This window comes from Micromys minutus (assembly GCF_963924665.1).
Source record: "Micromys minutus genome assembly, chromosome: 12".
Taxonomy (NCBI): Eukaryota; Metazoa; Chordata; class Mammalia; order Rodentia; family Muridae; genus Micromys; species Micromys minutus.
The window spans coordinates 43,000,416-43,025,399 of NC_137981.1; the positions used below are offsets into that span (position 1 = coordinate 43,000,416).

The 24,984-nt window shown below is 38.8% G+C and overlaps 1 protein-coding gene across 1 annotated transcript in view; it reads right to left on the reverse strand.

The window, feature by feature from the left end:
* PHLPP1 (PH domain and leucine rich repeat protein phosphatase 1) overlaps positions 1 to 24,984 on the reverse strand; it is a gene marked incomplete at its 5' end in the record, with an annotated part of 196,198 nt that overhangs the window by 16,127 nt on the left and 155,087 nt on the right. The window contains 3 exons of the mRNA XM_080926865.1: positions 8,537 to 8,699; positions 12,084 to 12,284; positions 24,412 to 24,567. Coding sequence (XP_080782991.1) covers positions 8,537 to 8,699; positions 12,084 to 12,284; positions 24,412 to 24,567 — 520 coding nt within the window. The remainder of the gene's footprint in view (positions 1 to 8,536; positions 8,700 to 12,083; positions 12,285 to 24,411; positions 24,568 to 24,984) is intronic.

Consider the following 24,984-nt stretch of genomic DNA (forward strand, 5'->3'; position numbering starts at 1 on the left):
TGACTCCATCATTAACTTTTTCCATTGAAGTTTACCTCTGCATTTAAGATAAATCATTAACTGAAAAAAAAAAATCTTAAGAGTGGGATCTTTTCCCATGGCTTGTACCTGTGCATGCTTGTATCTTTAGGTTTATAATCCCCTCATTAGCATGAATGCCAAGGGCCTTCTTAATGCCAAACAAAAGACAAGGGAGACACAAAACTTTAAAAACAAAAACAAACATGGATGACAAGAAAACAACCCAACTTTAAAAAACCGAGTTTTCCAGAGATGCAGCATGAACGCAGACGCAGGCTTACAGGAGTGTTCGGCTTCCATGGCCATCTCACAGACTGTGGCATCAAGCACAGACCTTTACAGGCTCAAGCCAAAGGGACCTCAGTATGAAAGGGGGTTGTGGACATCATGTCCCACTGTTCACCAAGAGCTAGTCACTAAGAATATCAAAGGGAAAGTCAATTTTTCTCTAATGGAGTGTCACTGGGTATATTAACCACACTCCAAGGCCAGCCATGTACCCGGAGGTACAAACTGAAGAACAAACTTAGTGGTGGGCTTTTATTTCGTTTTGCAATGTTGTGGCACTTTTTGTCTTACTGGCCTTTTGCCTGTTTGTTCTGATTTTTGTTTTTGTGGGGGTTTTGGTCTTTTGTTGTTGTTGTTGTTTTGTTATTTCTTTCTATTTTTGAAAGTCAGAGTGAGAAAGGACAAAGTTAGATGGTAGGAAGGTGGGAAGGATCCGGAAGGAGTTGGGGAGGGTATAATCAAAACATATGATATGCAAATTAGTTAAAACTTATCCACTGGACTTCCATCAGACGTGGAGGAGGAGATTCATAATGCAAGAACACAGAAAACGAGGCAACCTTGGGCTGCTGCATCGTCGATATGGGGAATGATATCAGCCAGTCAGTGGGAAGAACGGACCAGGTCAGAGAACCAGGGGGCAGGCAAACCTTCTGTCATCCAGTTTAAAGACCTTGAATTGAAATCACCTTAGGAACATCTGCCAGTCTATTATTAGAATAATGGCTAGATTATAGAGATTTCGTTCAAACAAACAAGCAAACAAACAAAACACTAGAGAAAAATGATACCTAAGAGAAAGATAACTGACCAGAAATATGCCTATCAATCTAAGACCATGTTTTACTGTAAGAACAGAAGTCAAAGTATAGTATTGCTTTTCTAAAGTTGCATTTGGATATAGTTATTCAAGTCTAATTAGTATTTAAACTTAATCTGTTAAGTAGCCTATCTTTTCAATTGACATGTACTAATAACTTCATTGATTGCTCTTGAATAGATTTTAGATTTAGTTACAAGAACTTTAAACTGATAAATTACAAACAGGGTACATATTTTCTTTCTAAAAGTACATACTCTCCCAAACAGCATTCAATTTCTCTATATACTAGATTTCCTGGAATAGAAAATTAATAGCAAAATTTGAATGGAGGAAAATGCATTATAACAGATCAATTTCTTTGTGTCTTTACTTTTTATTACTGGCTATAGGTGGCCTGTTACAATGTTACAGGTACAGGCCTTTGCAGGCTTTGGTTGAGTCTTTTACAGTTTTTGTGAGAAGAACCAGTATTTTTGTAGTAAAGCATTTTTAAAGTAAAGTATTTTTTTAAATGGCAAAACATAAAGTGAACATGGCATTTTTGACTGAAAAAGATCTTAAGTTTTGAAGTCATCCCAAGCTGTCTTCCACATTCCACAGAGCAGGAACACACCATGCTCACCCACAGGTAATGGGAACAGGAAGGAAGCCACCTCATGGCTGCCTCTGAGGACCTTTGTACAAGGGCAACTATAAGCAGATGCTGAATATGTACAAGGAGCTGGCACTGGCTGGTTTTACCTACTCTGAGAGATGAGGTGTGGCCTAGTGGGAAAGTCTTGAATTCACAAACATCTGGGGGAACTAGAGCTTAAAAACAGATGGAAACACAACCAGTCAGAGTGCCCCAATTTTCTAAGAGTGAGAATACGTAGCTCAGAGCTTCCTACTGGTCTGTTCCTGAGAAGACCAAAATAAAGTGGCTTTAATGGCTATCTTGTGCTCGCTGCTTCTTTCCCAAGCCCTCTGAAGGTGCTCTGCCTCAAACAAGAACTGACACCAAATTCCCTGGCTGTCAGAATGACATTTCCTAAATGATTATTCCTGAATTGGCTTCCATAACTCAGACTGTGGTTCCAGGTCCAGTCTGTTGGATGTACATCACAGAAGCCACTCGACTTGAAATGTACGGATCTACCACCTGCATCCTGACCTAGCTGCTCTCCGTTATCTTTTTCTTTCTATCCATGTTAACCCAACCTTCTCCCCAAATTTTGGGGAACTTTCTAAGGAAGCATACACTCTCTTTACTGTTTGTTAGCAGACAGGGTTTCCCGGTACAGCTAAGCCAGGCTGAACTACATTGCTGACTCTGAGCTTGTACTTGCCTCCCTTTCTGACTGAGAGCTGATCTATACCCAGAGGGAGGTCTATTTATTTTCAGCTTCTTATAGCCACTGATTAAAAGTAACCTGTAGTCCATTACTCAAGGATGAGCTTACACAGCATGTCCACAGAGTGTGCAGCATGTATTCGAGAAAGATTCCTGAACAGAATGCAGGAAGCCATATTCAAGAGTAAAGAAGACACACGAGAGCTCGACAAACAGGATCTGCTGATGTGGTGCTGAAGCCCTACAATTCAAGTTGTACTGGCCAAGTTTCAATTGCTGAAAACCTATTTCAACTTGCTTAAAATAAAATTCCATAAAACATTGTAGTAATTTACTAATTTAAAAATTATTCAATTAAAAATTTGGGTTTTGAAGCAAAACAGTGCTAACATGGCCTTTAGGCAGTTTACTGGCCCAGTGAAGAGAACCAAGTGCCAGCAGCACAGTGACCTTGGTTTCTGGAACATGCCAGGCACCAATGAACTAGGTGTGGACCCGGGCCCAGGTCTAGCCAGGCCAAGCCTTATGCTGTGATGTTGAACATGTTTTTCTCACTAGCTGCTGGAAACTAGTTAGCTACATAGAAAGTTAAAGACCAGCTTGAATACATGAGACCATGTCTTAAAAACAATCAGGAAAATAAAATCCACCTACAAAACTAATGTCATCTAGGAACTTATGAATAGACATATGACTTTGAAATTTGGAAGTTAAGGCCACATGAAGAAAACTATCTTAAGATCTTGCCCTTTCAAACGGTTAAGTTTGATAATTATATACTACAATGATTATAGCACCTTTATGAAATATATTGCAACTACCACTGTACTTTATTTTTAAAAAACAATATAAATGAAATTTAGATTATCAAGCTCAGTAATAAAACTATTATTACCATGGTAAAAGTAGACTTTATAGTGTATTATCTGGAGACATGTCTCCGTGAGTAAAAACACTTTCCCTGCAAGCTCAGTAACCTGGGTTTTGTCTCTCAATCCCATGTAATGGTGGCAGAGAACCAACTCCACACAAGTTGTCCTCTGATCTCCAGCATTTCATGGTATGACTTTTTGCTATTTTGGATTTTTTTTCAATTAAATGCTTTTTTTTTAATTGAACAACGTTATTTTAAAAAACAAAGATAAATGTACAATTTTTAAAGGCATTCTTGCATAAAACTATATGAATACATTTTTGTCAGTACTTGATTTTTTTTTAAAGGTTTGATAGTATGCCTTAAAATCTTACTAGTTACAATGAGCATAAACTACACGTAAACCAAGATGTAACCTGGAAATAGTCAAAGTTTTCTTAGTGTGTAAAGATTAAGCATAATGATTTTTTTTTTTTTTTTTTTTTTTGGCCTTTATTTTTCTTGAACTTCATACAGTCTGTAAGTTGTTTCTGGGGTGTTCAGAGCTTTTTTTTTTAAATCCAATTATCAGTGACTGCATATTATGTCTGTTCTTTTGTGACTGGGTTACCTCACTCAGGATGATATTCTCTAGATGCATTCATTTTCTTAAGAATTTCAGAAATTCATTGTTTCTGATAGCTGAGTAGTACTCCAGTGTGTAAATGTATCACAATTTTTGTATCCATTCATCTACTGAAGTACATCTGGGTTCTTTCCAGCTACTGGCTATTATAAATAGGGCTGCTATGAACATTGTGGTGCATGTGTCTTTGTTGTATGTTGGAGCGTCTCTGGGGTATATGCCCAGAAGTGGAATAATTGGGTCTTCAGGTAATATGTCCAATTTTGTGAGGAACTGCCAGACTGATTTCCAGAGTGATTGTACCAGTTTGCAACCCCACCAACAGTGGAGAAGTGTTCTTCTTTCTTCACATCCTCGATAGCATCTGCCGTCATCTGAATTTTTGATCTTAGACATTCTGACTGGTGTGAGGTGAAATCTCAGGGTTGTTTTGATTTGCATTTCCCTGATGACTAAGAATGTTGAGTACTTCCTTAGATGCTTCTCAGCCATTCGATATTCCTCAATTGCGAACTTTTTGTTTAGCTCTGTACCCCGTTTTTTAAATAGGATTGTTTGATTCTCTGGTGTCTAACTTCTTGAGTTCTTTGTATACCTTGGATATTAGACCTCTATCTATCAGACATGGGGTTGGTAAAGATATTTTCCCAATATGTTGGCTGCCATTTTGTTTTCTTGACAGTGTCCTTAGCCTTACAGAAACTTTGCAATCTCATTAAGTCCCATTGTTGATATTTGACCTTAGAGCATGAGCCATTGGTGTTCTGTTCAGGAAATTTTCTCCTGTGCCTATGTGTTCTAAGGTTTTCCCTATTTTCTCTTCAAATAGTTTCATTGTACCTGGTTTAATGTGGAGATCTTTGATCCACTTGCACTTGAGCTTTGTACAGGGAGATATGAAAGGGTCTATTTTCATTCTTCTGCATGCTGAGTGCCAGTTGGACCAACACCATTTGTTGAAGAGGCTGTCCTTTTTCCATTGAATGTTTACAGCTCCTTTGTCAAAAATCAAGTGATCATATATGTGAGGGCTCATTTCTGGATCTTCTATTCTATTCCATTGATCCACATGCCTATCTCTGTACCAGTACCATGCAGTTTTTAGCACAATTGCCTTGTAATATAGCTTGAGGTCAGTAATGGTGATTCCAGCAGATGTTTTCTTGTTGTTGAGGATGGATTTCACTATTCTAGGTCTTTTGTTATTCCAGATGAAATTGCGAATTGCTCTTTCCAACTCAATGAAGAACTGGGTTGGAATTTTGATGGGGATTGCATTGAATCTGTAGATTGCTTTTGGTAAGATGGCCATTTTTACAATATTGATCCTTCCAATCCATGAACATGGAAGAACTTTCCATTTTCTGAGATCTTCCTCAATTTCCTTCTTTAGAGATTTGAAGTTCTTGTCATACAGGTCCTTCACTTGCTTAGTTAGAGTCACACCAAGGTATTTCATATTGTTTGTGACTATTGTGAAGGGTATCTTTTCCCTAATTACTTTCTCCATATGCTTGTCCTTTGAGTAGAGGAAGGCTACTGATTTGTTTCAGTTAATTTTATATCCAGCCACTTTGCTGAACTTGTTTATCAGCTGTAGAAATTCTCTGGTGGAATTTTTGAGGTCACTTACATACACTATCATGTCATCTGCACACAGTTACGTTTTTACTTCTTCCTTTCCAATTTGTATCCCTTTGATTTCCTTTTACTGTCTATTTGCTCTGTCCAGGACTTCCAGTACTATGTTGAATAGGTAGGGGGAGAGTGGGCAGCCTTGTCTAGTCCCTGATTTTAGTGGGATTGCTTCAAGTTTCTTACCATTAAGTTTGATGTTGGCTATCGGTTTGCTGTATATTTCTTTTATTATGTTTAGGAATGAGCCTTGGATTCCTGTTCTTTCCAAACTTTTAACATGAAGGGGTGGTGAGTTTTGTCAAATGCTTTCTCGGCATCTAGTGAGATGACCATGTGGTTTTTTTCTTTGAGTTTGTTTATATGGTGGATTACGTTGATGGATTTCCATATATTAAAACATCCCTGCATCCCAGGGATGATGCCTATGTAATTATGGTAGATGATCGTTTAGATGTGTTCTTGGATTCAGTTTGCAAGAATTTTGTTGAGTATTTTTGCATCAATGTTCATAAGTGAGATTGGTCTGAAGTTCTCTTTTCTTGTAGGGTCTTTGTGTGGTTTAGGAACGAGGGTTATTATGGCCTCGAAAAATGGGTTAGGTAGTGTTCCATCTGACTTTATTTTGTGGAATAGTTTGGAGAGTATTGGTATTAGGTCGTCAATAAATGTCTGACAGAATTATGCACTGAACCCATCTGGACCTGGGCTTTTTTGGTTGGGTGGCTTTTGATGACTGTTTCTATTTCTTTAGGTGTTATGGGATTATTTAGATGGTTTACCTAGTCCTGGTTGAACTTTAGTATCTGGTATCTGTCTAGGAATTCATACATTTCCTCCAGATTTTCCAGCTTTGTTGAGTATAGGCTTTTGTAATAGGATCTGATGATTTCTTGAATTTCCTGAGTTTCAGTTGTTATGTCTCTACTTTCCTTTCTGATTTTGTTAATTTGGATACTCTCTCTTTGCCCTCTAGTTAGTCTGGCTAAGGGTTTATCAATCTTATTGATTTTCTCAAAGAACCAGCTCTTGGTTTTGTTGAGTCTTTGAATGGTTCTTTTTGTTCCTATTTGGTCAATTTCTGCTCTGAGTTTGATTATTTCTTGCCGTCTACTCCTCTTGGGTGTATCTGCTTCCTTTTGCTCTCGAGCTTTCAACTGTGCTGTCAAGTTGCTAGTGTATGCTCTCTCCAGTTTCTTTTTGGAAGCACTCAGAGATATGAGTTTTCCTCTCAGGACTGCTTTTATTGCATCCCATAGGTTAGGGTATGTTGTATTTTCATTTTCATTAAATTCTAGAAAATCCTTAATATCTTTCTTTATTTCTTCTTTGACCATGCTATTGTTTAATAGAGCATTGTTTAGTTTCCATGTGTATATGGGCTTTTTCTTGTCTTTGTTGTTATTAAAGACCAGCCTTAGACCATGGTGATCTGATAGGATGTATTTCAATCTTCTTATATCTATTGAGGCTTGTTTTGTGACCGATTATATGGTCAATTTTGGAGAAGGTGCCATGAGGTGCTGAGAAGATTGTGTATTCTTTTCTTTTAGGACGAAATGTTCTGTAGATGTCTATTAATTCCAATTAATTCATAACCTCTTCTAGTTTCACTGTGTCCTTGTTTAGATTTTGTTTCCATGATCTGTCCATAGATGAGAGTGGGGTGTTGAGGCAGAGTTCCTGCTCCCCTGAACCAATAGGGGTGGTGGGGCATGTTTTCCGTGTGCTCAACCCAGACCTCTCTGCACCTCAGCTACTCGAAGTGCAGTCTCACAAGGCCTTCATCTCTGGATCTCCGCTGTTCCCAGAGACAGATGGCCTGAGCGTCGCTATTTTATATATATATGATCGGCATAGATATGGTATATATACATTTGTACATTCATACACAAATATATATGTATATATCGTCTTTCTCTTTCCATGTATGTGTATCTATATATAGTATATTGACACATTTTAACTTTCCAAAAGAAAATTCCTGGCTTAAATGTTTAATAAATCTATTAAAGTCTTCACAGCAAAATAAGCCCTATTGCCGATTTTAAAGCTTGTTATTATTGTGTATGATATATACATATACACGTATACATGTATATATATATATATATATATATATATATATAAAATACATATGTGGTATATATGATACATATAATACCCATTTAGACTTATAAAAGAAAACTAATTTTTTTCAACAGCAATTTGGGTATATAAAAAACCAACCAAACAAACAAACCAAAACCTCCAAAAAGACAAGCTTGCTCTATTACTTAAACTCCAGCCACTAGACTCCTGAAGTCAGGTATTACTGGATCTATTTGTAATGGAGGAGCTAGAAATGAAAAATGCTACAACATAAGAAAATGGAAGAAAATGAATCAAAGAAAAAGAAATTTAAAAGCAGCAACAGAATCAAGCAAAGGGGGTGTTAGGGCTGCAGAAATGATTCCACAGCCACGTGGACCAGGGTCTGGAGCTCAGCACTGACTTGCAGCTCACAACCTGCAGTTCAAGGGGATCCATGGCCTCTTCTGGCTTTCACAGGCACCAGGTACACATGGAATACACTTTATTCTTAAGAAGCACTACGTATACAGACAAACACTTAAAACACGCAAATGAAAATAAATAAAACCTTAAGAGAGAAGTGCAAAGTGTGTGAGAGACAACAGCAGAAAATGAAAGATCTCGGCAGAAACAGAAAGCATTGACTTTTGAATTAAGAAATCTAAGGGAAATGCTAGGATAGAATTACTTTTTCACTCAGTAAGGCCATATTTTATAACGTATAATTAAAAATCGTAGACTTAAAAGTCTACTCCTATTGTCACCTTCTAGGTGTGTGAAAGCCACCCAGCACAGCCCCTCACTATGTTTGGGAAGGAAACTCTTTGCTGACTTGAAGCCTGGGGTCCACGATCACCCACAAACCTTGACTTCTGGAAGCTGCATAACTTCAGGAAAGACTTCGATACAGTTGGAGTGAGCAATCACTGTGTGCATGCGCCTGCAGTTCATGATTGTTGTTGGGATGGCTTTCAGCTTATTCCCACTGACATCAATTTCTTCAAGTTCCTCCAGTTTTGCCATTTTACTAAAGAAATGAACAGGAAAATTATCAGTTAACTATAAGACAATTTAAGTGCAGAGACACAATGAGAAAAAAAGAGGAATTTATGAAATATTATATGATTCACTTATAATAGTCATTTTTATAAATACTTTTTACTGTTGCTTTTGAGTAACAAAATGTTTTGCCATTTCCTTTTTTCTTACATAACACTTGTGTTCAACTTTTAAAGTAACAAACAACATGAAGGAAAAAGGAGGTTCTTTTCCTCTGAAATTTCCTTTGACCACATAGCTTAGTTTGAATTCTAGCGGAAATCCTAGATAAACTGGTCAAAAGCTAGTGAGAATCACTGTAACTGTTCTGAGCTTAGGGTGGCGTGACTTCTTTGTGTTGGAGATGAATGTTCAGGAAGATGCAGAGAAGTATTTGTCAGCTTTTGTTCTTAGACGCAGCACCCAAACCTGTCTGGCACCATCAGTGATTACAAAGTGGAAGTGAGGAGCAGGGTAGGTTGGAAGTCATACAGTTCACCTTTTCTTCATTCCAAGATGGTTCCATCACCTCAACCTTACCTTAATGGCCTGTTACAATGTAATTTAGCATTGTATTTAAGAACAACTTTTTTAAACATCTGTAATCTTAATAATGAAAGTAAGCAATTAGGGCATGGCCTAAGGACCAGAGTTTCTTGTTGCAGTAAATATTAAGAATGGAATAGCTTATCTCTTTATCAGCCCTGCTGTCTCACTCTGCTATGCCACTTCTAGTATGGCGTCAGTGCACAGACTGTCACTCAGTCCAAGCTGCCACCGCCATCGTGGTCTCACTCTGTCCGCACGACTGCCTCCGTCCCCGGTGAAATCACCACCCCACCCAGCAGAAACATGGCTCTATGGCCCGGCAGCTTTTCATACAGGTTTATAAATCAAACTCTCAATCCACAGACCCTCTACACAATAAGATTACAGCAAATGGACAAAGATACAAACTGCCTTGTAAAATCCTTAAATGTTCATAACTACCTAACGTTAGTCAATTAAGTCCACTTTATTTGACTCATTATTAAGGATCCAATTCTTCCTTCCCGAGCTCCATCTTGATCCTCCTCTGTCCTCCCTGTCCCCTCCACTTACCCTTCCCCGGCTCAACCACAGCCTTGGCCTTTATTTTACTAATTAAAATGGGAAGCTTCTGATGAAGTCACCTGAGTACTGGACTAGGCAGCCCTTCTTAGGGAAGTGGAATTAACATAAAAATACAAATGGCTGTAGGACAATGTACAACAGTTTCTCACTTTCTGTCAGTCTGGAGGACAGACCAAGTCCACCCTTGCAGCATTCACTCCTTAGATCCATTTCCCACCCTGGTGATGAGCAGCCAGGGACTGTGACAATCCTCATGAGTTTACAGCCCCTGCTATTTTATCTTCTCATAGCTCCACTTGTTCCAACACATTTGAAAAACCACATCAGGGAACACTATTGCTGTGTCACCTCCTCTGAAATGTGAAAGATTACCTCTTTCTTTGCTTGATAAAAACATATGTCTCAGATATAACAAGTTTTCTTATGAAACCATGTCTTTAGATGTCATAAAACACATCCACCAGGCGCTGTGCTTATAGAACAAATAGTAATATAGAGTCTGAGGTAGTAAATTTATGACATCTACAATTTAGGTATGTTTTACTATGTGGTTCCTCATATTTAAAAAAAATATGAAGAAATCTATCAGCAATGGGGCATGAAAAACGAGGGGAGGTATAAAAACTAGGCCCACGGAAGGAAAAGGTTTTATTTCTCAACACAGAAAGAAGGTGGCTGAGCAGTGGCTTCATTACTGGAGCGAGCTCCCAACCATCTGGCTAGTGGTCTACTCTGAAGGAGACAGGAAGGCTTCCAGGAGTGCAGGTTTTAGGGAGATACTACATATTATAACCCTATGGGAAAGAAATCATAGCAAGATTTTTTCCAAGTACATAAAAATCTTCTGTAATCTTCATGTTAGTGATTGATGCCTGCAATGTGTAACTGGGGCACAGCCAATGACTGTTTTTCATACACAGATAACCACCCAAAACTGGACAAGAGAAGCTCTTAGTCACATTACTATGTATGGCCATGCCCGCTCCCAAAGCATTGTCTTTGTATTCCACTAAGTGTTCAAAATACCATAAATAAATTTAAAACTACAAATGCACTGTTTTATTAAATACTATATCAAAATAATCTCAAAAAATGCTACTACTAAGTTTCTACAACAGTTTGTATTAGGTGGAAAATATAAACAAAATTCTATCAAATATATTTAAAATTTTTCATTGCTTGCTTATGTGTATGTGTGCTCATGCATGTAGGTAGTTGGGGAGTCCAGAGGAGGGTGTCAGGTCTCCTAGAATTGGAGTTATAGGTGGTTGAGCCAATTTTGGGGTAAAGAGAACAAAAAAGTCTTTTGAAAGACAAGCAAGCACTCCTAACCACTGAATCCTCTTTCTAGAGTTGTCTGTCTGTCTGTCTCTCCCTTTTCTTTCTTTCAGTGTGTATAAATATGTGTAAGAACAAAAGTCTATTTAAAAACTAAAAGTTGCGAGTGGTGGGGACGCACACCTTTAATCCCAGAACTCGAGAGGCAGAGCAAACTGATCTCTGTGAATTTAAGGCCAGCCTGGTCTACAGGGATAGTTTTAAGACACCCAGGGCTTCACAAAGAAACTTTGTCTCCAAAACCCAAAAATAAAATAAAAATATAATGTAAACTTCAGTAAAGAAAAGCTTTTCTTTATCACTCTAGAGAAATTTATACTTAGAAGTACTGATAATATTGCTCAGCAGGATACCATTACTTGGTAAGATTCAACTGCCAACTATTTTGTTAAAAGATAATTTATTAATTTATATAAACACTTTGCCTGCATATGTATGTATGTACTACATGTATGGCATCTCTAGAGGTCAGAAGAGGTCAGAGAGGTGCTGTATCTCCTGGACTGCAGCTAGAGGGAGTTGTGAGCCGTCATATGGGTGCTGGAAATCTGAACCTAGGTCCTTCACAAGAGCAACATGTCCCATCTCTCCAGTCACCCCACATTCCAACTCTTACAAGCACATTAGTGGGTTTTGTTTTTCAAATAAAACTTAGTAGCTAAAGAGAAGCAACACACAAACAGCTACTGAAAAACATCTTATTTGAAAATCTTAAGAACATTTTAGTGGTTTGGGTTTTGGATATATTCATATTAGAAAAACCAATACAGTTGTTGTAAGGGAATACCTTTGGTTTCAGCTTGCATAACAGTAAATGAGGAAAAAGAGCAAGCACACTTTAGTCACCTGGGGTCAAAGCTTCTGCTGTGATTTATCCTTCTGTGAATATGTGTGTAAGAACAGCACTTTACAAACCCCTTACCTTGCTGGGAAGCTCTGAAGCCGGTTATAAGCCATGTGTAGGATCTTCAGACGGGGGTGCCCTGTTAACAAGGGCACACACTTATCGGTGAGGCTGTTGTTTGTCAGGTACAACTCCTGTAATATACTGCTTGTCTCCTCAGAAAGTGTGGCTGGAGGCAGGGTTTCCAGTTTGTTTGCAGATGCATTCAGGAATCTCAGGCTGCAGAGACAAAATGCAGGAATGCCCATTAATAAGATGGAGCTCTAGTTCAGCTCCCTCAGTAAATTCAGAGTTTAGAAATGGGCTTAGAAGCAGAAACAAAAAGACAGGTCCTGGGTTCGGGGAGTTAAATTCAGCAGGTGTATGGATCCCTGGCCTACATAACATAACATAACATAACATAACATAACATATGTTTAACATAATAACTATCTGGATTAAACACAAAGTCAAATCACCTTTTACTGGTAGAAAATAAAAGAGGTAATACTAATAATCTGGAAGAAAGTGGTAATCACATTTTTAAAATAAGGGATTTTTTATACTCAAAACAATTCAGTTAGATCACAATACAACTAAACCCTGAGGTGATGTGCTCCTTTTCCATGAGGTTGGACAACATTTTGCTGTCTAGTACTCACAGCTATTTGAGGTGATCTGTCTCCACGGTAGCAACACAATGGAGATTGGTGGCAGGGTATGAGGAGTTACAGCTACTGAACCAAGGGCTGACTGTCAGAAAACAGTGCTGAGAGAAGCCACGCAGAGCTGAACACAGCTGGAGACATCTCGGTTTCATCACATACAGTCCCTGTCAGACACAACCAGTTCTTGGACAGAGAAGGGTGGCTACCACCCACGGGTAGGAGAGAGTACAAGGAGAGGTTGTTTCATGTTTCTGTCTCCTTAGACCGAGTGCTAGTTATACACACGTTTACTCTGAGAAAGTCATCAGGTCCTACACTTAGGATTTTGCTGTGTAATTTCCCCTACTTACAGAATACTTTAAGAAAATTTACACTCAAACATCCAGGAAAGATACTGCGTGCTGCCATGGTTACCAGAGGATGGTGTGAACAATGGGTAAAATACAAACAACAGGTTTATACCGAAAATAAACCAAATCACTTCCTTCCACTTACTGTGAAACACAAGTCAGAGAACAATGCAGCGCAGAGGACAGGGAGAGAACCCATGCCTCCATCAGGTTCCAAATTCTCCACAGGGACAGGAAGGACAGGGTGGTGACAGAATATGCCATAGTTTTGGACTCAGATACCAGGCTATACAGGTGCTCAGTGCACAGGGTCGCCAGCCAAAGTTTGAGGACACCTCCATGTGCCCAGCAGAGACATGTGCCATAGGAAATAAACCATTCTCACAGAGCACAAACAGTTGGTAAACTGGCCAACATTCAGAGAATAAGAGATTGCAAAGGATCCAGCCCTAAATACGACGTGCAAACCACATCCAACCCTCCAGGCTCAGGGATCACTGTGAGAGAGGGGGCAGAAAGACTGGTAAGAGACAGGGGTGTAGATGTCTATAAGGAAACTGTCTTCCAGATACAATAGGGCAGGTGAACATAGGAAGTCACAACAGTTGTGACAGTACCCATAAGGTCTTTGCAAACTCAAGCCAGGAAAAATACCATCCCAGCAGGAAGAGGACAGGTGGGCATAAAGGGGACGGGTAGGCATGAAGTTCCACCCGTAGTCGAAGAGCTACTGGCATTTGAAAGCTTTTAGGAGAGGAATAGCTAGTTTTCTTTAATGGTATGATCTCCATGCTCTGGTGCAACCCTCTCCAAGAATATGAAGGAAGCACAAACTGGACTTGACTGATTAAAGGAGGGAAGGAGAGTATAAGAATGAGAACACAAAGGAGGGAGGGAAGGAGAAGTTGGAGAAAAGGGGGATGAATATAATCAAAATTCATTGTATAAGTTACCAAAGAATTAATAAAATTATTTAAAACATCATCTTGGATTAAATATCAAATATGAGCTCTGGGCTGCTCTAGCATATGTTGAGAAAAAAATTTAAAAAGGAGCAATATAGAATGTTGGGTACAGTTATTTTCTATTTTGGAAAAATTTTAAAGGCTTACATTAGGAGCCCTTTTTCGTGCTCAGTCCTCATATACTAATTTAACATGCAATTCTGTACACACACCCCACTTAAACACACACCCAACTCCACTATTTATCTGAGGAAAAGCAGCTTCCCCCAAATTAAGGAAACATGTATTCTGTTGACACTTAAAGAAAGCAGGGTGGGTAGGTGAGGGTTGAAGTGGACTGAAGAAACCCCAAGGAACTGTAGGAAATGAGATCTGTGTAACAGAGTAGAGAGTAAAAGGTCACAGTTTTCAAATTGGTCTTAGGAAGAAAACCAGTTTCTAACAGAATTCTTTATTTGTTAGGTCCCATTTCTACAAGCTGATTTAAGTACGCCAGTTAAGAACTTACTCTGTATAGAATTAGGATAAATTAAAACTTAAGAATTGCATTTTTATTGCCCTTAAAATATCATGCAGTAGGGTCAGTTGGGAAACCATCTAACAACTATTAAAATACAATTCTCTAGGAAATGTGCAGTGAAAGACACATGAAAGACCTCAGAGAGAATGAGACCATGAATATTTGCATAGTTTAGACCAGGAAGGGGGAAATATTGTTCTAAAAACACTGACACACCAGTGCACATCTATAAAGCTGCAAACGGGACCTCAAAAGCTCTCCCATCTGAACAAGAGGAAGAAAATTATTTCCCAGAACTTCTCCTTGGCAGCTTGAAATTGCCAGCTTGTATGGAACTTTCTACACTCCACAGAAAATTAAGAGTGGGGAAACCTTGTACTATACTCCTTCAAGACATGAAGCTAAGTTAGCTGGAACTGTGATTGTTAGCTTCAAAGGATGGTTTTGAATCACATAAAGCACAACTGTGTTAATGCCAAATATGTGGACTGACACAATTTTTATTCTATCATGATCCCAGGAAAACTATGCAACATCTACTCTCTTTCTTCAATTTGAATAGTGAACAATGTGAATATTGTAGCAGGTGCTGAACTGAGTATATTTAGTGGTCTAGATGTCATCCTTCCTCCAGAAAGAACAGGAGGAGGACTGTAATGGGTAAAATCCTCCAGTGTAGACACCAACTGACTTCACAAGCTGCATCAGCCTTCCCCGTGTGTTCAACCTGAACAAGCTACATCCCTCAAGCCACTGTGATGTGCTAACTATTCTTAAACTTCCCTTTACCAGCTTCTATAATATCAGCATGGAAGACTGTTTAATGTAAAGATGTTTCAGCCACGTAGCTCTGCTCACAACATAACATCTAATTAAAGAAAAGGCAATAAAGTGCTTCCCACGCTTTCATTTCAAAGGTGCTTTATAGGAAGCAGAGGGCGCCCCTCTTTTCCATCTTTCTGGATGTTCTCATGATCCTAGACGTTCCTCATTTCCGAGAAGATAGAAAGTGAAGCAGAGAAAAGCAGATCACTTGACAATGGTCACACAGAGATGAGTGGCACCGACAGGAATTTCATCAGTTTCAACAGCCCACTACTCCTTACACATCTTCCAGCATTCAGATGCTAGAAACAGGACTAAGACCTTCTCCAAGAATGACTTCACAGGCCCCTTTCTCGCAAGCTGCTGGGGTCTGGCAGAGATAGCTGGGCCAATGTGAGGAGGCTGTGTGCATGACACTTCAATAGAGTCTTATCATCAACAGCTCTGAGCTCAACACCTCCTCTTAGCAGAAAGCAAAAGGCACAGAAAACACGGCACAGATGTGGTTCCCTCCCAAGAGCACTTGGGAAGCCACAGCAAGACAAAAAGCCACTTCCTGCCTCTAGAGTTCAGTGCCACAACAGACTTATCCTGTGGCAGGACGTCAGGCACTATGTTTTGGATTAAGTTTTGGGATAGGTGCTAGGCCTTGTTCTCTATTTTAATCCAGTGGCCAAGATACAAAATACTCTACTTGTAGGTTATTCCTTGACTTCTGTGTCCCATGTTTTAAGGTGTTACACAATACAACATATATTTTTTTTATTGTTTATCTTTTAACATCACTTTCACAAGACAAATACTTTTATGGCCTTTCCAACATTCCACGATGACTACTTGGCACGTAAGTTTTATGCGGCTGGACTATACACATGCAATACAGATGCACAACTCAAAGTTCATGCAACAGCACTTAGTCTTACTCATTGCCATTGTGGACTTTTTAAGACAGGATTTCACTGCATAGCCCCATCCGGCTTCAAATAGAAATTCTCCTGCGTCATCCTTCTGAATGCTGAGACCACTGATAGGAGCCAGTAGGCCTGACACTACTAACTTTTTTTTTTTTTTTAATGTGTAATCCAGGCTGGCCTTGAACTCAGAGATCCTCCTGCCTCTGCCTCCTTCAGCAAATCCTACCGGCCCGCGCCACCAGTGCTGGCGAGCTACCGGAACGCCACACCTTTTTTTTTTTTTTTTTTTTTTTTTTTGACACCACTAACTTTTAAGAGTAGTTATAGCCCACTATCCTCATATTATAGCCCACTAAGCAGTTTGAAAACATGACCAAGATTGTTAATTGTTAATGGTTTAAGATTAGTATGATAAAGTAAGAAATAAGGGTGAAGGACATTAAATCTTACACACTTAAGTCAATGCTATCAGGAAGATCTAAGGATTTGGACAATAGAGGCTTTAAGTGAACATATAAAACAACACATATTTAACAAGCTGCTGAACACAACAGTTAATTTTAATGGCTTGAATTAGTTAATACTGATACAGTGCGGTAGACACATCTTCAGACTGAATTCTATGTGTGCCAATTATCCTGCTGTGTTCCTCACAAGGGCCAGCACACACCCTGTCTTCTCTAATCATGCTTCTCTCACGAGTATGTCTCTTACATGACTGATACCTTCGAAGGTTCCAGATAATCATTTTGTAGAATGTTACTCTAAATGTGTTGCTCCACAGTTGATAGAATAAGGTCACATAAAATTGAGGTGGCCCCCTAGACTTATATATATTTGAAGACTTGGTCCTTGGTTTGTGGAACACATGGCCTTGCTGGAGGAGATGTGTCACTGTGAGAAAACTCTGATGTTTCAAAGCCCACACCATTCTGAGTTAGCTCTCTCTTGTTCTCTTTCTGTCTTGTCCTTGTGGATCAGAAATAAGCTTTCAATCACTGCTTGAATATCATGCCTGTCTACCTGCTGCCATGTTTCTACCACAACGGCCATGACTCCCCCTCTGAAACTGGAACCCCCATTAAGTACTTTCTTCTAAGTTACCTTGGTCATGGTATTTTATCATAGCAATAGAAAAGTGAGCAAGACAAGGAAGTTACTCCATATTCTTTGTTTTTCATCACTAGCATACAGGTGTGCAGATGCCACTGCATCTGAGTTGCTACATGGCTCCTCTGTAGAATAAGGCCATGGAGAATGTTATTCTAAGTGGCTTGCTCCATGGCCCATCATCATGAGAATAAAGCAGAGACCAAAAGTTGCACCATTCTCAGTTTACCATTTTAGAAGGGGCACAAAGCCAGTGTCATACTACAGTCAACATTAGCTCAGATTACTTGGTATTATCAATTATAACCACTTACACTGCTATTTTCGCCAACCTGGTAGTTATTAAATTTGCAGGGAAGTCAGTTAATACTGATATCCTAAGTCAACATCCCACTTCTTATCATACTTTCTCTCTAAATTTTATTTATTTATCCACTCTTATGCGTATTGGTGGGTTTGGTTCATGGTTTTCTGCTATGTAGAATCAGGAAACAACTTGCAAGTGTTGGTTCTCTCCTTTTAATGTATGGGTCTCAGGAAGCACTTGGGTCATCATCTTGAGTGCCAAAGTGACTTCAGCAGCCAAACCCAGCTTGTTGGCTCTTCCTTCATATCTTTTGCTTTTAACATTTTTTTTTCAATGATGTGACTCTTTTTACTTATGTTAGCTGTTTGGAATTAACTATAAAGAGAATTCCTATTCATCTACTCAATTTTTTACTTTGTGCAAATGAAGACTTACAGCCATTTATTTTATGCTATAAAGAATAATTCATTACTTTTATTTTGCATTTATTACTAAGTCTGTCCCAGAAACAGCATTTTTTCTGATTTACTTTTGAGTTCATCTTGTGTTTGGTCAGCTCTAGTGTTAGAATCAGTTCTGGTTTACTGATATCTTTTTTTGTTTGTTTTTGATATTTTCTTCATATAATTTTTGAACATTTCTTAAATTTATTCCTAAGCATCCAACCTTTCCTAATGCCATTTTAAATGGGGGTTTGTAATCAACATACTGACTATATTATCTATTGCTTGTACATATAAAGCTCCCTGCAATAAATATTATATCCTCTTACCCTACCCAACTGAAGTGTTTAAGAATGAGTTATTTATTAGGTTTCTTGGTATGCTATTATATTTTATGCAAACAAAAAACTTAGCACTTTATTACTAATTCTGATGCCTATAGTTAATTTTTGTATAATTTCATGGCTAATATATTTAATGTGCCATTAAATAGCAGTAGAAATAGTGGGCATCCTATTCCCATTACCAGCCCTAACAGAAACACACCAGAGGTTCCTAAAAAGTTACTTTTAGGAGGCTGAAGAGATCCCAGCAACCACATAATGGCTCATAACAAACTATCATGGTATCTGATGCCCTCTTCTGGCATGTAAGTGTACATTAACTCATATATATATATATATATATATATATATATATATATATATATATATATATATATATAATTAAAAATGGCTTTTAGAATTATGGTGTGTGCATACAAGGGCAGTAAAGTGTCCCTCAATCTCTATCTTCTTATTAAAAGCTTTCTAGCATATAAATCATAGTTCACAAATAGATACACAACATTTTGTTCACCAATCTATCATCTAATGGACATGGGTAATTTTACTGTTGAGGATAGCTAAGTGCAATCTTATGTATTGATAAGTGTGAGTGTGTGTGTGTATGTGTGTGTGTTCACATGTGTGCTTGATGTTTTGACTCAGCTATTATATTACATGCAGACACACTTTTTTTCTATAGGATTTTTTAAAAAGGAAAGTGGATTTGTTCCAACAGTTACCTAGTACTTATACATTGTCACTAGATGATCCTAGATCCTAACAAGAGTGTGTGCACTGTGCATATGAAAGCAAGAGGTTAATGCTGAACTGGATGCTTTCCTCAGTCACTTTCCTCCTTAGCTTTCAAGGCAGGCAGGGCCTCTCACTGAGCCAAGAACTCACTCATTCAGCTAAATTCCTGTCTGTCTTCTGACAAGCTATAGGAATCTTCCTGTCTGCCTCCCAGCAGTGGGGCTGCAGACTTGAGCTACCACTCCTGGCTTTCTACCTGTGGGGTTGGCAATCTGCAGGTCTCCATGCTTGTATGGCAAGCACTTTGCCAACTGCACCATTTCCCCAGCTGCCATTGGATTTGTATATGATCATTACTGTCTGGCTTATCATTTTCCTACTGTAACATCTTCAATGCACTACCAAAAATATTCTTTGGATTACAGTTTTAAGTACCAGTTTTGTTGACTGTTTTACATCATTGCTCTTCAAGGACTTACCCACAAAGCTGCTCTTCTGTTCCCTCTTCCATTCACATTAATTTACCTCTAACTTCTTCTTTATGGCATTTTTAGTTTTCACATCTAAGTCTCTGTTTATTCTTAAAGAGAACTTGGCCTGCTATAAAAAGTTTAGGTTATACTTTGATCAGTTTTTAAAATATTGCTCCATTATTGCTTTGCATTAATACTTTTGAGGTCTAGTGACTATCTAAATAAATGTCCCTTTAAGTCCCTTTAACCAATCTTTTAATATAGCCCTGAAACTATTTTTCAGAACCTAAATCTTACTATTAGATCTGAGAGTTAATACAGTGTCCAAGGCCCCAACTTAGTAGTTCTTGTCAAATATACTTATGAGTCAGAAAGAAATCTGTCCCAGTCCTTTCTCTGTTCTGCAAGCTTCTGATATGCAAATTCTGTTCCTTCAGAGCTGGTTTTCCACACCCTCTTCATCTCTAACCTTTTTATTTCTTCAGTTCACTTTCACTTCTCTGCTTTTCTTTGATGCTTCTTTCTGAATTTTTAATCAAGATTATTACCCTTTATCCACTTGGTAATATGCTGTTCATTTATAAAATAATTATTATTTCTTCCATTTTATGAATTTAATGACTTCTCTTCCCATTTGTCCATTTTTGTTCTAAACTTCCCAATATTTTTCATTTTTATATTCCCTAATGCTCACAAATATATTTAATTCAGCTTGGAATGTTGCCTTTTGTACATTTTTGTCTTAATGATAACTTAGGGGAGGATGTGTGTTCTTTGTTGTTTCTTAGGCATTGTTATTATGTATATGTTCATCGTTTCCCTGTTGGTTTTCATGGCATCTGAATATTTATGAGAGTATTCAAGGGATTTTAAATTATGTGCATGTGTGTGTAGGCTTGCTGTACTTGAGTACAGTGCCCATGAAGACCAGAAAGTATCAAACCTCTCAGAGCCGGAGTTACAGGCAACTGTGAGAAGCAGAGCCTGCATGCTGGGAAGTAAACTTGGGTCCTCTGCAGGAACTCTGGTCCTCCTAACCACTGAGCTACATCTCTATCCTGTCTATGAGATTCTAAGTCTTTGGAACCAAAGGAATTAGCCTAAGGAATTTTGTTTGGATTGAAAGCAGATGGATGCTGTATCCTCCAGTGTTCTGTTCACAGAACATTCCTTCTTTACATTCCTGCTCCTGCTCTGCTTCCCGCCACCAGGCCAAGTGGGCAGCCTCTGCACCGCACTCAATTTACCTAAGCTTGGGATGGTAGCTGTAGTCCACGCTGCCACTCCCGTCCACTGTCCTGCAGAGTGTCTCCCAGCCTGAGAGTAAGATGGTGGGAGGCAATTTGAGCCTGCTTGCTGAAACCTTTTTCTTTAGCTTTACCTCTCTGGAAGCTAAGATTGGATAATATGCCACTGGGAGGAAGCTAAAAGAGCAGTGCTCCCCATACAGCTGCTCTTGGCCAGCAGCTCACAACAGGGATGTGCTTCACAATTACCCTGGGAGCTCTCAGAGGAGCGGCAGCTCAGATGTAACCTCAGTTAGTCTTGATAAGTGAGTCAGGAGTACACTCAGTATCTAACTGCAAGGGTTCAGTCTTGTGTGGAATTCACAACTGTGCACACCTCCCATCGTAACACATTCTTGTGGTCACCTAAGAACAGATGACCCCTGTGAGCACCAGCAGCAGATGGAATGATCCACCTATTATGAGGGTTCTAGAGAGTGGGTGACAAAGGTCACCAACGTACATCCTGCATAGCAGACAGCACGCTTGTTGATCCTCCCTGCACCTTCCTGTGGATAAGTAAGTCTTCTTTGGTAGGTCTCTGTCAAAGAACCTCCCACGGTCACCTTGAGCTTTCAATGTCTGCAAGACCTCATGTACTACAATTATGATGCTGGCCTTGTTAAACATGCTGGTTCCAGCTCTCTCTCTAACATCTAAGTCAGTAGAATGGAGATAAAAGCCAGGAATCTGCAAGTTCTCTAGAGGCTTCTGAAGACATACTTTTAGAAACACTTAATCTACCACATCTCCCAAAACATCACAACTTCAAAGATAGCTCACATAAAGAAGTGTAGGCAACTCAGCTTTTCAAAATGCCAGAAATATCTGCCTTTGCCAAAAGGCACCAGTTGTCATGGCCAATTGATCACTCTCCTCTGATTCTCTGTTCTCTTTTAGCTCCTTTGATATTTACACATATTCTTTCTGAGTCACTCAAGCTTATGGTTATGGTGTGACTAATACTCTAGGGATAGTTAATGAGCACAAGAAAAATACCACAAGTCTCATTGGCACATGGATGTCCCCACCCCCATCTTCTATCTCTGAGTGTCCCTCTGCTACTCCAACCAGGTATAAAAATAGATCTGGGTCCCACCAGTACTGGGATCCATGCACCTTCCCTTTAAACACATCTGTGCCAGCTTTGTTAGTTGGACTAAGTCCATTGGGAGAAGCTATCTGGCCATCAAATGTGCATGAAGATGCTAGGTGGACAGGGAGTCAGCCACTGCCAAGATTCCAAGAAAGAACAGAAGGCTAGAAGTACCTCTGGCTGTGACTCATTCACTCTGATGACCCACGGGGAATTACCTAGCCTTCCTCCGACCATCTGCTGGTGACAATTATGTATCTGAAAACTCCTTTGGTGTTTTCATCACGAGAACTCTCAGCAAAAAGATGTTCAGCAAGATGAGGATTAGAATATTTACCAGTTTACCCAACAGAACCAAATTCTGCTTTCTCTCAAGATGCAAAATCAATTAATTTCTTAACAATATATGGTCCTTCAAATTTCACATCCATCTACAACTTTGAGGTATGACCTTATATTTATTTTAAAATATATATTTATTTTAATTCTCATAAATGCGTATGTTAATATTTATACAGTGACATTTCAATTCAAGTACAGAGTATGAACTAAGCAATAAAATTCAAAGGTGAGTAGAAAACTTAACTTCATAACTTGGTGATCAAGTCATAAGAATGCTAATAGGATGGACCCCAAGCTCCAGGAGAGACATGAAGACTTTACTGAAAGTCACCTAATTGAAAGTAGATTCCCTTCTCTGGTTATAAAAAAAAATTCCTGCTAACAGGGAAAGCAGATCAACACATGCTATTTCTCAGTTATAATACCTAACCTAGAGCTGAAAACAATTTATTATCACAAAAAGTATTTTGTGATAACTATTGTTAAGATTTGAACTACAGAGCAAGCTGAAAGAGTAATTCAGGTGATTTCAGTAATAACTGTAGCTACCCGTTAAACACAAAACAGTAAATTCATTTCATCATACAGCAACAAAGTGTTCTTCCTCATACCAATATGCCAGGCTGTCCCTATTTTCTGTCTTTTCTGTCCTCTTAAATTTAACTTCTAAACACCATCGCTGTGATCTTTCTGAACTACCAAGCAGCCTTACGCCATGTGCAGTTATCAAGTATTTATTAAATTGTAAAGGAAAATAAAACACTACCCAATTAAAACTTTTTAAATTCTATTATGTTCACTGTACAGGTTTTTTTTCAAGTTACACATTAAAGCTGAAGCAACTTGGTGGTAACAGTTATAGTCACTAATTTTCAATGTCCTATAGCATCAGGTACAGTTGCTGAGCCATCAACTATAACAAATCAATCACAACTGAAACTGTGTACCTCAAGTCTGTGTCAAGGCTCCTTCCTGAAAAGCCCCAGTCCTCACTCAGGTGTTCTCTCTGCTATCCAGTGCTTCACTCTAAAGCGCTTGTAGACCTCCACAGCTGACCATGACAGAGATCTACCTTTCCCCTTCCTCTTCTCCGTCTCCTTTCTCCCAGAAGCTGACAAGGTTTACAACTTGCCTAAGATGTGGTTCTTCTCTCAACCTCCAATTATTTAAATGTTTACTGAATTTCAAAATTAGAATTTCATTTAACATCTAAATTAATCCCTCATGTCAAATCAACTTCTTCAAATGCTTAGATACAAGTTATTTAGGAAAACTGAAAATATCAATTTACCTAAATATGAGTGGAAGCTGGTTGGTAAAATATTTGTCTATAGCCCGGTAGACATCAGGCCTAGGGTTCAATTTCTAGCATCTTAAAAAACTAAAGGTAAATTTTCAGTTACTGAGAACACCCACTGACTGTGGGTGGCACCATTCCTGGATAACGTAAGAGTAGAGGATTGTGTTTAAGTTGAACATTAACATGAGCACATTAATTCATTGTTCTCAGCACTCGACTATGTATATAATATGACCAACTCTTTCAAGTTCCTGCTTCCTTAACTTCCCTACAGTGAAGAAATTATGACTTGGAATTGTGAGGCAAATAAACCAGTCTTTCTTAAATTTCTTTTATCAGGGTGCTTTACCATGGCAGCAGGAAATAAAATGAAGACAATCAGATAATTAAGCTAAGCCCTAAAATGGCCCACACAACTCCTGTCTAAGGAGCAGTGTATGAGTTCACATCTCATTCCCATGATGCATACTTAGCCACAGTACAAAATACCTTTCTGTAAAGAACAGTGAAACTAGAGAAGATATGCCGTTTTCTCTATTCCATATAAAATAGTAGAAAGGTGGCTAGCTAAGCCATGTTGTATTCATACACCTGGGAGAGAGAGAAGTTCCTACCAATGAGCTCAGATAATAGGTGAAGACATCCTTAGTGACACGCCCTGTAATACTGAAGACAGGGAAAATGCTTACCTGTCAGCCTTCATGAGGAGGTTTGGTGGGAGCTCAATGATCTGGTTATGCTGTACATCTAAGACCTCCACTGATGTTCTCTCCAGCCTTTCAGGAAGCCTGGCCAACCGGTTGTGTCCTGCCAACAACTTCCGGAGACTACTGTTACAAAACAAGCTGTATGAAAACACACAAAAGGAGAAGACAACTATTTATATAAGGCTAATTTAGGATGAGGGTTAAAAAAGAGAAAGACTTGAGTAACTATCATTCCACAATTTATACAATTCAGTGCACGCTAACAAGTTCATTTTAATGTTTTATTAAATTTATTTATTTTAGTTAGTGTATACAAATGTTTTCCCTGTATGTATGTATGCACACCACATGGTTGCCTGGTGCCTGTGGCAGTCTGAAGAGGACATCACATATCCTAACACCAGAGTGAACATGGTTATGAACTACCATGTGAGTGCTAGGAACTGAACTCAGTCTTACGTCGGAGCTGCCAGTGCTCCAAACTGCTGAGGTATTTCTCCAGCTTTAGCAGGTTTATTTTAATACACACTTGGAGCTATTTGTATGAAAGTACTT